Below are 14,633 nucleotides of genomic sequence, written 5' to 3' on the forward strand. Positions count from 1 at the left end.
TTATCCTTCATCTGCTACTGGCGACTTTCTTGCTTCCTTAAAAAAAGACACAGACTTTGACCTGACACACAGGAGATTCTTGGCCAAGCCAGGCTTATCCTTGACAAAACAATAACCTCCTGTTGAAATCTGATCCGTCTGTTTTTCCAGCCCTGCTTCCTGCTGGCAGGACACATCTGGGAATGGCCAAGGAAACCCCTAAAAGTGGGGTCTGTGGCAGACTTGATGAGAAACACATTCCAGAGAAATTTTACAGGGTTCAGAAGGTTAGTAGTTAGGCAGGCAGGAATCAGTGCAACATGGCCTCCCTGGTTCGCAGTGCTGTGGTCCTGGCTCTGTTGTTGAGTGGTGTGACTGCTCAAGATGGAGAGGAGGGTGCTATTTTACTGCCAGAGGATCCATACTATGACAATATTGAGGAGCCATATGTTGATCCAGTAGGGGAATATCCTCCCGGTGAGGACTACCCTCCCTATGATGACTACAGTGATGTAGTGGTGACTGCACCTCCCTACCAGCCCACCCCTCCACCCAGACGTCCAGCCCCTCGTCCAGATCCTCAACCACCTGCACAGGTCCCTGCACCTCCACGTGGCTACGACTACGGTTCAGAGTCGGACTATTATGACGGCTACAGCTATGAGCGGCAGATTGAAGAGGACCAAAGAAGAGAAAGGCTGTACCAAATGGAGTTCCAGCTGAGAGAGGCCTTGGCAGAACTCAGACTCCTGAAGTCTCAACACTCGACAACCAGGCTGGTGGTACAAAACATTAACACCAAGCTGTTCTCTGGTAAATATATAATCTTCATATAGGATTAGAAATTATGGGAACAGAACATCTATTAGTCAGCTGTTTTGCCAAAGTTACATCAATTGGTTACTTTGAGGCATACTGGGTCAACATTGGAAAGCTGGGAGTTGTGCCTATTTCCAGCATCCAGCATCATGTGCACATTACAATGACATTAACACCTAGACCTCTGTCATGATCACATGACAATCACATTAACACCTATTCTAGACATTAACACCTGGATGCCAGACTGTTTCCAGGGCCTACAAAGGCCAGCTGACTCTGCACGATTGACAGAATATCCAGGTGGGAAGGTATTACTGTATCCTAATGACAGCCTTTCCTGAGAAAATTATACTGTATCTTAATGAGCCTTTCCTGAGAAAATTATACTGTATCTTAATGAGCCTTTCCTGAGAAAATTATACTGTATCTTAATTAGTCTTTCCTGAGAAAATTATACTGTATCTTAATGAGTCTTTCCTGAGAAAATTATACTGTATCTTAATGAGCCTTTCCTGAGAAAATTATACTGTATCTTAATTAGCCTTTCCTGAGAAAATTATACTGTGTCTTAATTAGTCTTTCCTGAGAAAATTATACTGTATCTTAATTAGCCTTTCCTGAGAAAATTATACTGTATTTTAAGTTTCAAAAGGATTGATCGTAATGATCAATTGTTGGTAGATTTGCAGTTTTTTCACAAATCTTGGCTCAGTGGTATCCCAGACTGAACAGCTCACTCCCAGATAGGTGACCAGGCTAGTAGACTAATGCACCCACAACTCTATGCTCCAGTTTTCTCTTGCATGGTCATGATATTGACTTATGATATAAAGAAAAAGGTAACATTCACATGTGTTGAATATTTTTTCTACTCTTCAAGATATACTTCCGGGCATAAATGAAAAAATGAATAACTTTGGGAGAAGGTCAGACAAGAGTGTTACAGACATTGCAAGGTAAGTACATGTATTTTCTTTCGGTCATTGTCATATCAGTTACCATTCAAGGATGATTGTTCGGCACTGGCTTTGATTCATTCAAAATTGGCTGATTCATTCAAAATTGGCTGATGCAGTTATAAGTGGTTAATTCTCTTCTTTTTGTAATGCTACCATGCAAAGCAATTCTAAAATTGGATACATTTCCAGCTAATCTCTGCTTAAGTACTGTAAATGCATTTTAAGTTCGCAGGGATTTAATTTCGCATTTAACGGGAAAGTGTTCATACAGTAGTGCCATACGTCACATACTGTAATGGAAAAATGTTTGCGGTGGTTTTAAGTTTGCAAGACTCCCTCGCGAAAACTGCGAACATAAAACCACCACAAACATTTCTGCATTTACAGTACCTTTAAATGTCCTTTCGAAGATACAACCAGCGGCTAACAGAGATAGAACAAGGCATGGAGGAGAACAAACTGCTTGGAGCTACTGTCACATCCATGGAGCAGAAAACTAACAGGCTGGACAACATGATCAACGAACATGACAACAAGCTGCTGAGGATGGAGAACACCTACCGGGGCACCCTGGCTCGCCTGGAGACTAGGCTGTCACAGGTGGAGAGTAACACAGGTGACCTATGCTATTCACAAACACAATTTGGATTAAAAGCCACTGAAATGTATGTATACTCAGTCACTATGTAGTAGTATGTATGTCACATTATGTGTTAATTGGCTAGCAGATCACAGGCAACATATCACCACAGCAGATCTGCACTGTATTTGCTTTACCACAACTTTTATGAAATGTGTACATGTAATCTACAAATGTTTTACACCAGGATAGCCAGATAAATTATGAAGTGGCTAAACTGGAATGTGTGCTTAAGTACAAGTTCATGCATGCACAGGGACCACATCAGCAGTATGGTTTTATATTACTCACACTAAATAAACAGACCATGTAACAACTGCAGGGGTCTAGTCCCTCCTGTGGCCTTGGTAATGTGTGAAGTTCAACACAGTGGCCTACATTTTAATCAGTTCCATGTGTTCCCTCTGCACCCAGCCGACCAAGTGTACAACATGGAGGAGTCAGTGCTGGGGCTGGAGAAGGAGGTGAAGAAGCTGGCTGCCCGTCCTGAGAGGGAGGACCAGGCAACCAGGATAGCTCAGGTAACGTCCTTGCTTCTGCATGTAACTTTAGGAGAAGTAAAGAATAAGTGATAAGCTGATAGCAGTTCCTAACGAGATCTGACCTATAACTAGACGACTTTGTTCATATTGCAGGTTGGTAAGGTAAAATGAATCATAAAGGTGGACTGTACCATCACAGTTTGTGCAGGGAGATTCAAGAAATGCAACAACTCTGTGATAAACAATATCAAATGGTGCCTGTGATGTCTGTGTAAAGATCTGGCAAGGTACATGTTGCACTCATGTCTTATTTGTTTGATTGTACAGCTGAAAAGACAGCTGTTTGACACAAACAACAAAGCCACCTACTTGGAGAGGCAAATCAGCAGCAATGACAGAGACATTGCAAAGACTGATCAGAAAGTGAAAGAAGTGCTGAGGATGATGCAATACCAAGAGTAAGTCTAGAGAGATTCTCCAATTGTAAGACAAATAGATGGTTGACATATATGCATGCATGTACATTTTATAATTACCTGAGAAATATTTGGTCCCTACCAGTGTGGTACTCTAATTTGCTTCATTATTTCAAGACTAAGTGTTCTCTTTTGTATCACACCTCCTTCTTTCTATCCAACTAAACTACATGCATATTGACAGCTATGGTCACATGATTATGACATATATGCCTGCAGATCTATTGGTCAGACCCTTCTAAGTTCAGCCAACTAGCACAGTTTCAGTGATGTCATGTGTAAACACTATAGTTTCTAAGTTGTAAAGACAGGTGGTTTTGAAATTGTTAATGTTGATATGGATATTATCAAACAGGTGACACCAAATGAATGAGATATCTTGCAGGCTCTAATTAATTGAAAAAAGTGTGGAAGGCATCGATTACCAGCTGATCACATGTTCAAAATAAAAATGTCTGGCAACATTCTACAAGGAAAACAATACTTATATCAAAGTTACAGATAACAACTTAGTATACAGACTGATATATCATATATAATCACTATATATATGGCTGTATACAATGTATATCTGATTCTAATTCAGTACTGTACTGTACTTGTGATGTGTGTAGTCAGGAGCAGGCCCGTGCTGCTCCCATGTCCATACAAGATGACTACATCAACAAGGTGTCGCAACTGGAGCAGCAGTTCACCCAGGACAGAAGCAGGTCAGTTTAAGGTTTGTCTTATCAGCACTGCAACATCTTACCTTCCTCAGGTGTCTCCTAAGATGATTAGACTATCTGCTGATACATGTATAAAGAAAGTGAGATCATCTCTCCTAGAGGTGTGAGGTGGTTTGTTCAAATTGTTGGGTACCTACATGTACATGTAGGTTGTACAACAGATTATGAATTTTCAAATTAAGTCTTTGTACATCCTTATAATTCTGGCAGTAAGTGACACCATAAGAGAGCATTCCCAGGCACTATCTTTTATTTAGTGTACATTAAAATGATTGTTTGTTGTTATCTGATTTTCTGCAGGGTTACATCCTTGGATGAAAGATGCAACATCCTGGAGCGCCAACTGGGTGCCTACTCACAAGCCTTCAACCAGATCAAAACCAAGGGTTGCTGTGATGATTTGGATGTCACATCACTGCCTTCTGGAATTCCAACAGGTCTGCATGTTAACACTTCCTTGTTGTAAAACATAAAGTGGTAAACGTCTGCTGTGGTATACCAAGCAAATATGAATGCACAGAAGTATTTGTGTATTGAGTCATAACATCACCATTGATGGAGAACCAGAACAAGATAGCTCAGTAAGTTACAGGTAAATCCTATTATAAGTAAGCACTAGACTATCATCAATCCGTACAAAATGTCAGTCTAAAGTGAATACAATATAGCTGCTGTGTCAATGCTTGCTGCAACTGGTGGGATTCTACCTGTTATATACTTTGTCTCCCCCTTCACTTTGAGCAATTCAGAGGATTTTTCATACTTAACAACCACTGTATTATAATTATATTCCTTCTAGTCATAAGCTCGGGACGATTTCCTGAGACTGGTGGTAGATCATCATCATCAGGGCTGGACATCCCACGTTTCTCTGCTCCTCAGCCAAGTGTGAATGAGGCTGTCCCTGCTCCTGCCCCCAGACCTGCTCCACCTGTCACCTTCAACCAGCCTGCCCCTGCCCCACCACGGTCCCAGCTGTCCCTGCCTACACAAATCCCATCAGCCTTTGAGGATCCAAGAGGAGGGGTGCCAGAACTGGTCCAACCAACTGCCCCACCTGCACCTCCAAGAGGTCGCCGACCCACAGGCGGGAGGAACCGTGAGGTACCCAGTCCTCCACGCAGAAATGGCAACAGAAGGGAGAGACCAAGGGAGAGACCAAGGCAGCCTGAGGCACCACCACAACCACAACCACTACCACCAGTACCACAACCACCGCCAAGCCGGAGTGTGGATTCTGAATACGAAGGATACCCAATCGTGCCAGAAGTGAGCAGGGCTGAGCTTGGAGAAATCAAACCAATAGACTGCTCAGAGATATATGACTATGGACTTGAGGCCAGTGGTGTGTACTACATCTACCCCTCTACACTAACCGAGCCTGAGAATGTGCCTGTATACTGTGACATGACTACAAATGGTGGTGGCTGGACAGTGTTCCAGAGAAGGCTGGACGGGAGGGAGAACTTCAACAGAAATTTCTCTGATTACAGGAAAGGTTTTGGGACTCCAGTAGCAGAGTACTGGCTAGGCAACAACATCCTGCACCACATCTCCCACCAGGATGATTATGCACTTATGGTGGAGCTGGAAGACTGGGAGGGCAATATCGTTCATGCCAACTATGACCAATTCACTGTTGGTGATGCAAGTCTCAAGTACAGACTCAATCTGGGAAGATACAGTGGAACTGCTGGTGACTCTATCAGAGGTGAGAGAAGATGACTTAATGCAACATGCATCCAAATAGGCTCTTGGCCTGGTGTAAATCCTTTTTTATTTACTGGTGAAAAAATATTTTATATCAATGGAATAAACCAGACAATCATATTTATGATATTTCCACATTTCTCCACCCCCCTTACAGGTAACATGCTAAGTGGCAACAATAGAATGCCCTTCTCTACATATGATGAGGACAATGACAAGTCCAGAGCCAACTGTGCCACAACTCACAAGGGAGGCTGGTGGTACAACCAATGTGGGGACTCCAACCTGAATGGTGTGTACTACTCAGGAGGCGTGTACGGGGGTGAGGCTGATGGCATCTACTGGTACTCCTGGAAACAGGACACCTTCTACTCCCTCAAGAGGGTCGAAATGAAGATCAGACCAACTTACTTTTAAATTGTACTAGTGGTGGGTTCAGTATATGTAGCTTTCAACTTTCATTCATGGAGAAGATACGGTAAACTAATAACCAGTATCATTCCAATGAATTTTTAGGTACTGTTTTAGAGAATACTTCAGAAACACTTGGACCATTTTAGAGACTTTTGTGGAGCTACTTCTTGATAGACTATGTCATAAACACAATGGCAAAAATCAATAGAAAGAGATGGTAAAAGTAAAATAACTTTATTTTCTCTAATAGTGTATGTTGAATGTGGCAAGAAATATTAAGTATATCACACTTTGTTCTGCATGTAAGCCTTTTCTCAATGACATGTAAAATCTGAGTTTTTTAGAGGCATACAGTAGCTCTTTTACCAATGATCATTCACAAATAACCATATATCTGCATAACATCAGGAATAAGGATACTTTCATGATTGTAAGTGAAAAGTCTATATTGTGATAATGGCACTTAGTGATTGTGCAAATTGGTTTTCCTGACTTGATGTAACAGTTTAGTTACATACATGTTCAACTGACTTGTTATCATTTAAATGTGTACTCTTCTGCTGAACACTTGTGATAGTATTTAGAGTTCGGTACTGCCTTTAAAAGGCATGGAATACATCTATCTCTTTTACCTTATTTCCTAGGCCCTTTTGTCATCAGTTTTTTTTACAAAGATACAAATATTAGAGTGAAATGAAAATGGGGAAAAAATGAGTTGCATTGCCCCATTTATCAGCTTCAACTATGTTACGTTCTGATTATGATATGATTTAGATGTCTCAGATATTTGGACTGGCCTACGGTTACCTGTATGGCAACATGGGCATGAAGTAATGGTTGTTATGTTACCACAACTGTCTCGTTCTGCTGAACTGTAGAAGTCACTGTAGTTTTGAAGTGGAACAGTATAGCTGAAACACTGCTTTGCTGAGCGCTGGTCCAAGATTCCTGCTAACACAAGAGAACCCTTGTAAAAAACTGCAGTCTTGTGTTTGGAATAGATGAAAAATAGCTAGACAAAACAACTAGTCACAGGAAGACCCCTAGCAGATATGTCACATACCTTTTTGTGGGTCCATACTTAAGAGGTGCCAGCATCTTCTCTTTCTCAGCAGCTGAGCCACAGCTGTAGTAGGACTGCAGAAGGCTGAGGAAAAATAATCAGATAACAAATGATGAAATGTATCATACGAGACAAGGAAACACCATTCATTATAAACACTGTATGATCAGTCACTAGATATGGTGCAACCTAGCATATACGTACGCCACAGGAGTAGGGTATGTGCTGACAACTGCTGCCACCTTCTCCTTGGACATGCCATGGAACTGCATCAGCTGCTTGGCAAACATCTCCTTCACAGAGATCACCTGGTAAACAATGTTTGACATTAAGCTGATGTGATTCTGATGTGACAAAAAAAAGCGCTACAAATAGAGCAATACCAACCTGCTGTGGCCACAACTTTGAGCTGTACCACTTTACTTAGAGCTTTGCCAAAAGCACAGTAGAATGCTATGGTGAGATAGGCTTCTGTCTTGGCATTCATACAATCTTTAAGTCTTTTCCTTGGGTTTTGAAAATGTACAAGTCTTATATCCTTAAAGATAAGGCCCGAACTTCGAGAGTACAAACCATTTCTGTTAACTTATATCAAGTAACTTGAATTGTGTGGTGGTGGCAGTGACAACCCTGTTAGAGCCAACTTAGAGTGTTACTTTATTTAGTCTTGCCAGGGTAATAATAAACAGGGCATTGGTTTTGTGAAGCTTGTCATGAAACATTTCAAGTTGCAACAACCATTTCTAAACAATTGCATACCTTGTTCTTTACTGATGTCTCATTGAATTCTGGAAAAGTCAGCAGTTTGATCACACTGGCATCAAGGTTCAGGTCTGAGGACTGATCCTGTAAATCGTCTCGGCTGTAGCCTTCAAGGGTCTTCCCCTTCAGTCAGGAAATAACAGTTAAAATGAAATAAATGAAGATAATATCTAAAGACAATTCCATCTCTACAACTGGATAAGTTTCAGAGATTGCTTCCAGACGTTTCGAGTGACATCCATCAATCTTCTTCGGTGTCACTTGAAATGTCTAGAAGTAATATCTGAATCTTATCGAGTTGTAGAGATTGAATTGTCCTTAAATTTTGTTCTGGACTTTTGACCTTCGTAATTGTAGTTGAAGACAAGGTCTAATTTGAAAGGAATTCAACATGTGCTTATTACATAGAAAGTGTATTGACAACTTACAGCATAGTGGCTGTGCAGGTAATTAGTCATCACTGTGAGATAGGTGACTGACTCCTTCATGTCTGCTGTCCTCTTCACAAAGAAACCATCATTCACCTGAAACAATCACAGGAACTGATACATGGGTCGTCCTGATGAAAGATCTTTGTTTTTAAGCCAGGTTGACAAACCATGAATGATACAAAACAAGGACATCAAGTAGTCACTTGTGTATGTGGACATGGGTTTTCAACGTCTAAATCAAAAACATAAAATTCCTTTTGATAATGCTCTGTTGCTGACTTGCCATTCCTTTCAGCTACCTAATACTCTATGACGCTGTTTCTGAAGTATTTAACATTATACACCAATGACTATATAAACAAACCTGAGTGTTAACTATTGCCTGTTGTAGAGTAGCTTCAGGAAGACAGAAGTGTGCTGCAGATGAGCCAAAGTCTTCCACCAGGTAGATGGGTTTTCGCAGTCCGCTCATCTTCAGTCGGAACTGCAGAGCAACAACAAATGGAAAACTGACATGATACATTTTGCACTGTTGCTCAATTGTGCATGTAATTCACGGGTCTGCTTAACATATTTGAGGAGAGGTCAAAGTTGACATGATTAGTTTTGTCTTTACTTCTCACCTTTTGCTCTTTGAATCGGCTACCCTTGACACTACTCGCAAGATCATCCATTCTCTTCCGCTCCACCACATAGTCCAGGACCAGCTCTCTGGGCAGGGGTGGATGGAGTTGACCTGTGTTGACGCCACAGAAAAGAATTCCAACCATTTCCAGAATGATTCCACTCACACATTGTAAAAACTTCAGAAAGTTCACTGCAAACCCCAAATTTCTTACCTGGCAGAGGTTTGACATTCTCCCTCGCCACCCAGAGGAAGTCTCCCACGTGCAGATTCCTCACGTCACATCTCACCCGGTTCTTCTGCAGCTCTGGGACCAGGTTATCCTTCCTGCTACCTGCAGCACTGTGGAGACAAACAACTTGTGAGGGTGAGATCTGTACACTTTGTCTGTTGTCAGTCAGAGTAACTGTTTTCTGAAATGATAACTACAGTCATCTAACTAAGAGGAGGGAGACAATACAGTTATACTTAGCAGGATTTTAAAGGAAGCAGTAGTCTGCTATTTCTGTACATAGACAGGTTTGTATGTATCAGTGTGAACAAGGTAGTGCAATATATGACATTACATGCAATACATGACCCCAAGAACTGCTTACCCTCCTGTGGTCTCCTTAGTGTCCACACACAACACCACCTCAAATTCACCTGCAAGTACCAAAGTATAAATGTTACACCATTATGATATAACAGAAATATTGAAGGAAGATGAAAACGATATGCCTGATGACAAGGCTTCACTGACCTGGTGAGAGGGTGAACAGGGGCTGCCTAGGTTTCCTGTCATCTTTAGATCTACTTGTGATACTTCCTTGTGAATCTGTGTACAAATATAGCGACAAGGCCATTTAAATGTGACATCCCTGATCTACGACAACTTAGTGGTAGGGATTCTATCAAGCTTCAAATGAACAATCAAATCAACCATAATATTTGGTCTTTGTTCATCTGGCAGTTTCCTATGTGCACAACAGCCAATTTTACCATATAAATCTGTCCTGCAGAAAAATTACTGGTGCATTTAGACTAATTTTCAGAGTTGTTCAAAACTGAGCCTCACCATCAGTTTCCATCTCAGACACAACAGCATCTCTAGCAGCTTGCCCAACATCTCTCCTTAGGCTGGGACTAACATCCATAGCTGGCAAAGATGCCACATCTATATAACTCTCTGCCCTGTCAAGTAAAAGTCAGTCATGGTCAGAGTAGCTACCATCCGTGTAATTAAAATGTGTTCTCAAGTTACTGTCAATTTTGAAATGTTAGAAGATTTATTTTCGGGTGACCTCTCCACTGCAGAATCATGACATCATAAATTTGCATTTCCATCATAATTTGCATTACTACTGTACTACTTAACTTTTTCATTGCAAAAGGTGTCAAGAAAATCAGTTCCCGCAAAAAGAAATTAATTTCTGGTATATGCCTGATACCATTCTCAGTCTGGAACGAATGATCCTATATATACTACCTTTCGTTGGGCAGTTCCATAATACTTCATCACTACAGATGAGATAGGTGACTGACATGCAAAGTACCTGCCAGCATTAAGCCCAGCTGTTAGTGCAGAATTCCCAGGTCCTGTCAGGGTAAAGGTCATGTCCTCACTGTCATCCTGTGGGCTGGAACCACTCACTCCCTGCTCACCAATCAGCTCTAACTTATGGGCTAGCTCACTTCCTGTGTCTGTGATGTAATATCTGGGTGACAGAAATTACAAGGAATTGATTAAAAGTTAACTTTTCAACTGTAAATATGGTACACGCACATGGCCTTGGACTCATTTTATCACATGATGAATAATTTTATTAATATTACACCTAAAAAACCACACTTTCTGAATAGGAAAATGAAGTACTTGTAATGATTACACCAAACAGAGAACTTTTGTTTTGCATTTTGTACCTATACAATAAAGTTTACATAAAATAAAGATACAATGCTGAGTACATACTTGGCAGGGTTGCTATCCTTGATGACCAGTCCCTTCTTTACAAGTCCACCCATAGAAGACCATGCTGTATAGTGGCTGCCTGGGTCTGGCTGAAGAATGACAACCAATTAATGAGATAGCTAGTACAACACTGTTTGTTTTTTGTACCAAAGAAATGCTGCAGCATGGATGTCCCATGCATATGATGTATGCATCGTCAATACTAAGACTAAGCAAATCAGCAAAGATTTTCTGTAACTTACAAACAGAAAACGCCATGTACTTACCAGGGTAAATGACTTGTCAGACAGAGGTTGGGCCTCCCTCTGCAGCTCTGCCCTCCCCATGAACCCTCTGCTGTTGGGATTCTGTAGTGTCAGAACAAACATGTCCATAGTTAACCTTCAGGCTTTTCAGCTGTATGGTCATCCTTCAATTGTTGACAAAAATTATGTATCACTACCATTATATAACATACCACTGACCAATATAGGAACCCTGCCTTGGCAGGCAGCAACAATCTCCTCCTCACCTGCATGTTCCTATAGAGAGTCACCAGAAGCGCATATGGCCCAGACCTGAAGGCTGGCACATACTCCTTTGCGGCAACAGCTTTCTTTCTCTTCTTCTGTGAACAAAAATAGATACTCAAACATTGCTTACAAAATATACGGAAATGTGTAGATAGGAAGATGCAAATAGCATGGACATGAATTATTAGTAGAATGCAGGAGAAAATTCCGTTTTATTCTAAGAGTGCATTTGAAGTATAATAGATAAAATCACTTGTCATTGTAAGAAAGCTCTGTCTTTAAAAGTAAACTGAAGCAAAAAGAAATTCTTGCTATTTTATCAATCTAAGGCCAAACTGATTTGATTATCTGGAAACTCCAAAAGTGAGGGGAGCATGCAAATAAAAAAAATATTTGGAAAATTAATTTTCTTTATTTAAACGGTCAAAAATCGATGTGCCCATGGATGTCATCAACATAATCAAATCAACATGACATTATATAAAGTCCTTACACCATCATACTAGGTATCCATCTAATTTGCAGTACTTACTGGTCTTGGTTCTCCACTGGAACCTTGGCTGTTGTCATTACCACCAGGGGGAGGGGGAACAGACAGGGAACCCGCTATTATTCCTGTGTTAGTCCTGCTAGTGCTGGGAAGGTGAGTGTCTACAACTTCTGGCAAAGGGCCTGAGGAAATTTTGACAGAAAATTGCGAAGTTAATTTCATAATAACTATGGCATGTCGAATATCAAGAGTTGAGGCCAATTAGATATACCAAATGAAGAAATCACGAAAGAAAGCTCATATGCAGCAGTGGGCAATAGACAAGGACACTTTTCAAATGAATTCTTAACATACCATGCTCCTGGATGTGCTTGGCAAGCTTGTCATCCAACATTTTGCAAATTTTGTCACCTGAAAAATATTGCACAACTTAATTATATGCAAAGAAGATCCATGAGGGTAATCTCCCAGTTTCTGATCTCTTCACCTAGAGAATACCTTCAATGGCCTAAAGGTACACATAGGATTTGTAGTTTTCTTGGTGTATCTTTGAATGCTGTGTGAGACTATCAAATCATTATGATCTAATTTGAGCCCATGAGTGTTACCAGTTAACACAATGAGAGTAAGAGGTGAGTAGAAACAGTCTCCTGGCACCCAGTATTCAAACCTGGGCCGCCTGATTACAAACCAAAATGCGCTAAACCATTACCCTGTAACAGTGATAAACCATAACCCTGTAACAGTCAGGTTCAAGCATTGCCTACCGTCCTTGCCAAACAATTCTGAGCTTTTGTGGCGACATCAGTAGCGTGCTTGGTTTGAAACCATTACCCTGTAACAGTCGGGTTCAAGCATTGCCTACCGTCCTTGCCAAACAATTCTGAGCTTTTGTGGCGACTCGGTAGCGTGCTTGGTTTTGGGAGCTTGGCTGCCCGGGTCCGGTGCAATACACACATGTGTAGGTCGCGGGTTCGAATCCCGGGAGCGAGCTTGGGGTAAAAACTGTTCTACCCACCTCTAGTGTTTCACTGGTACCCACACTGGCCCTGTGGTTAACAGGCTGGAGATGTGTCTGCCCATAGGACATAGGCTGGAGATGTGTCTGCCCATATTGAACTCAGAGATTCGAGGACGAATCTTGAAAAGAAAAGGGGGAATAGTGTACTGTAACACTAACAGTGGGGTTCAAGCACCGCCTACCGTCCTTGCCAAAGGGCTCTAAGCTTTTGAGGCGATATCGGCAGCCGCGAGCGTGCTTGGTTTTGGGAGCTTGGCTGCCCGGGTCCAGCGCGATAGGTTGTGGGTTCGAATCCCGGGAGCGAGCTTGGGGTAAAAACTGTTCTACTTGCCTCTAGTGTTTCACCCCAAAAGGGTCAGACCCATTTGGCATGGTCAGTTTGGCGGCATTTCAACCCCACCGTTATGGCTACACTAGTAGCAACTTCATTGTTGATCACTCCAGTGAAGGTTGTAGACTGCTAGAGCCTTACCAACGAAATCTAAGATCTTTGCCTCCTTGCCAGACTGCAATGGTAACGGATACTTCTTCAGAGACTTGATTGCCTGTACAAAAGCAGTGGGGGTCAAAGCAATAATGATTCCCATCTGTTCTGTACTCTCTCTAGACACAGAAAACAAATATCTATATATTAAATGACAAGGTGCATGGGTAGGAGACATGACAGAGGATGCAATAAACACTGAAAAAAATGCGATGCAACTTTCCAGGGCAACTTTCACTGTTTCAGTGAAAACTGAAAGCGAATGAAAAAGTTTTTGAAAACAAAATCATGACACAACCGGGTTTACCTTCAGAAACGTGAACTGCAGCTTGGTACGTCCTTTTGCCTCAGCATCATCTGCCCACTCAGTAAGCCACTGTAAGAACAGAGGGTTAGGGATTGGGTCTACCATCTTTTTCCTGCCATACTGAGTGTTGTGACTCTTTATGTTGTTCATTTTGGCCGCCATGAACCTATTTGGTCTCACACCGGAGTGTCCACTATCAGCAACATCAGATGGACTGTTCCAAATGTGAAATTAGGCGGGGGCGAGACAAGTGCCCAGTATTGATAGTGTATAGTCTTGCATGCCTAAATGTATGGTATTTCTGCAACATCCGTGCAGCTATCGATGAAAAAGTAGTCCAGAAATATATCAAGTAAACTTTGTAAATTCTTGTGCTGCCTATGTGATAAAAGGTGTGGATTTTATAATGTTATAAACCATTGTTTTATTCCATAGGCTTTGTATGATTTATGTATTGATGACATTTCATCTCATCTGTAATTTTATCATCGAAAATTTGAACTCACTGCTAAGTTTATCATTGTAGATTAAAGAGGTAATGTTAACATTAACCTCAATCATTTCAGAACAATGCATCAATGACCCATTCATCACACATCATGCTGAATCCAGTGATGAGAAAATACAGAAACTAAGGAAACAACCAAATAACCAACTAATCAACCTCAAGTTGATGAAATGAACTTATTGATATCTAATGTTAACGATAGTTTACCTTTATCCGTAGGGTAACCTTTATCCATTCTTTTTAAGAACAATGTATTTAGAGATATCAAG

At 41.2% G+C, this 14,633-nt stretch overlaps 2 protein-coding genes across 3 annotated transcripts; one reads left to right on the forward strand and one right to left on the reverse strand.

The window, feature by feature from the left end:
* The first annotated feature begins 130 nt into the window (after window positions 1–130).
* LOC118412167 lies at window positions 131–6,846 on the forward strand. The gene is made up of 9 exons (XM_035814885.1): window positions 131–792; window positions 1,682–1,757; window positions 2,171–2,376; window positions 2,815–2,921; window positions 3,210–3,340; window positions 3,973–4,068; window positions 4,387–4,523; window positions 4,886–5,797; window positions 5,954–6,846. The coding sequence occupies exons 1-9, from the start codon at window positions 300–302 to the stop codon at window positions 6,211–6,213; spliced, it is 2,418 nt and encodes an 805-aa protein (XP_035670778.1). The 5' UTR covers window positions 131–299; the 3' UTR covers window positions 6,214–6,846.
* On the reverse strand, window positions 6,763–14,068 carry LOC118412256 (crossover junction endonuclease MUS81-like). Of its 2 annotated transcripts, none has more exons than XM_035814990.1 (19): window positions 13,857–14,068; window positions 13,538–13,610; window positions 12,399–12,455; window positions 12,087–12,226; window positions 11,554–11,649; window positions 11,309–11,389; window positions 11,043–11,131; window positions 10,627–10,788; window positions 10,149–10,264; window positions 9,834–9,908; window positions 9,688–9,736; window positions 9,306–9,433; window positions 9,090–9,202; window positions 8,831–8,950; window positions 8,464–8,559; window positions 8,033–8,158; window positions 7,478–7,581; window positions 7,274–7,357; window positions 6,763–7,161 (listed from the first exon to the last, which is right to left on the reverse strand). In XM_035814990.1, the coding sequence occupies exons 1-19, from the start codon at window positions 14,016–14,018 to the stop codon at window positions 7,092–7,094; spliced, it is 1,941 nt and encodes a 646-aa protein (XP_035670883.1). In that variant the 5' UTR covers window positions 14,019–14,068; the 3' UTR covers window positions 6,763–7,091. The 2 variants fall into 2 exon arrangements, with proteins under 2 accessions (XP_035670883.1, XP_035670891.1); XM_035814998.1 differs by having other exon boundaries at window positions 6,763–7,158; window positions 13,857–14,067.
* Between the last annotated feature and the right edge of the window lie 565 nt (window positions 14,069–14,633).

The sequence above is a fragment of the Branchiostoma floridae genome, chromosome 1 (genome assembly GCF_000003815.2).
Source record: "Branchiostoma floridae strain S238N-H82 chromosome 1, Bfl_VNyyK, whole genome shotgun sequence".
Lineage (NCBI taxonomy): Eukaryota > Metazoa > Chordata > Leptocardii > Amphioxiformes > Branchiostomatidae > Branchiostoma > Branchiostoma floridae.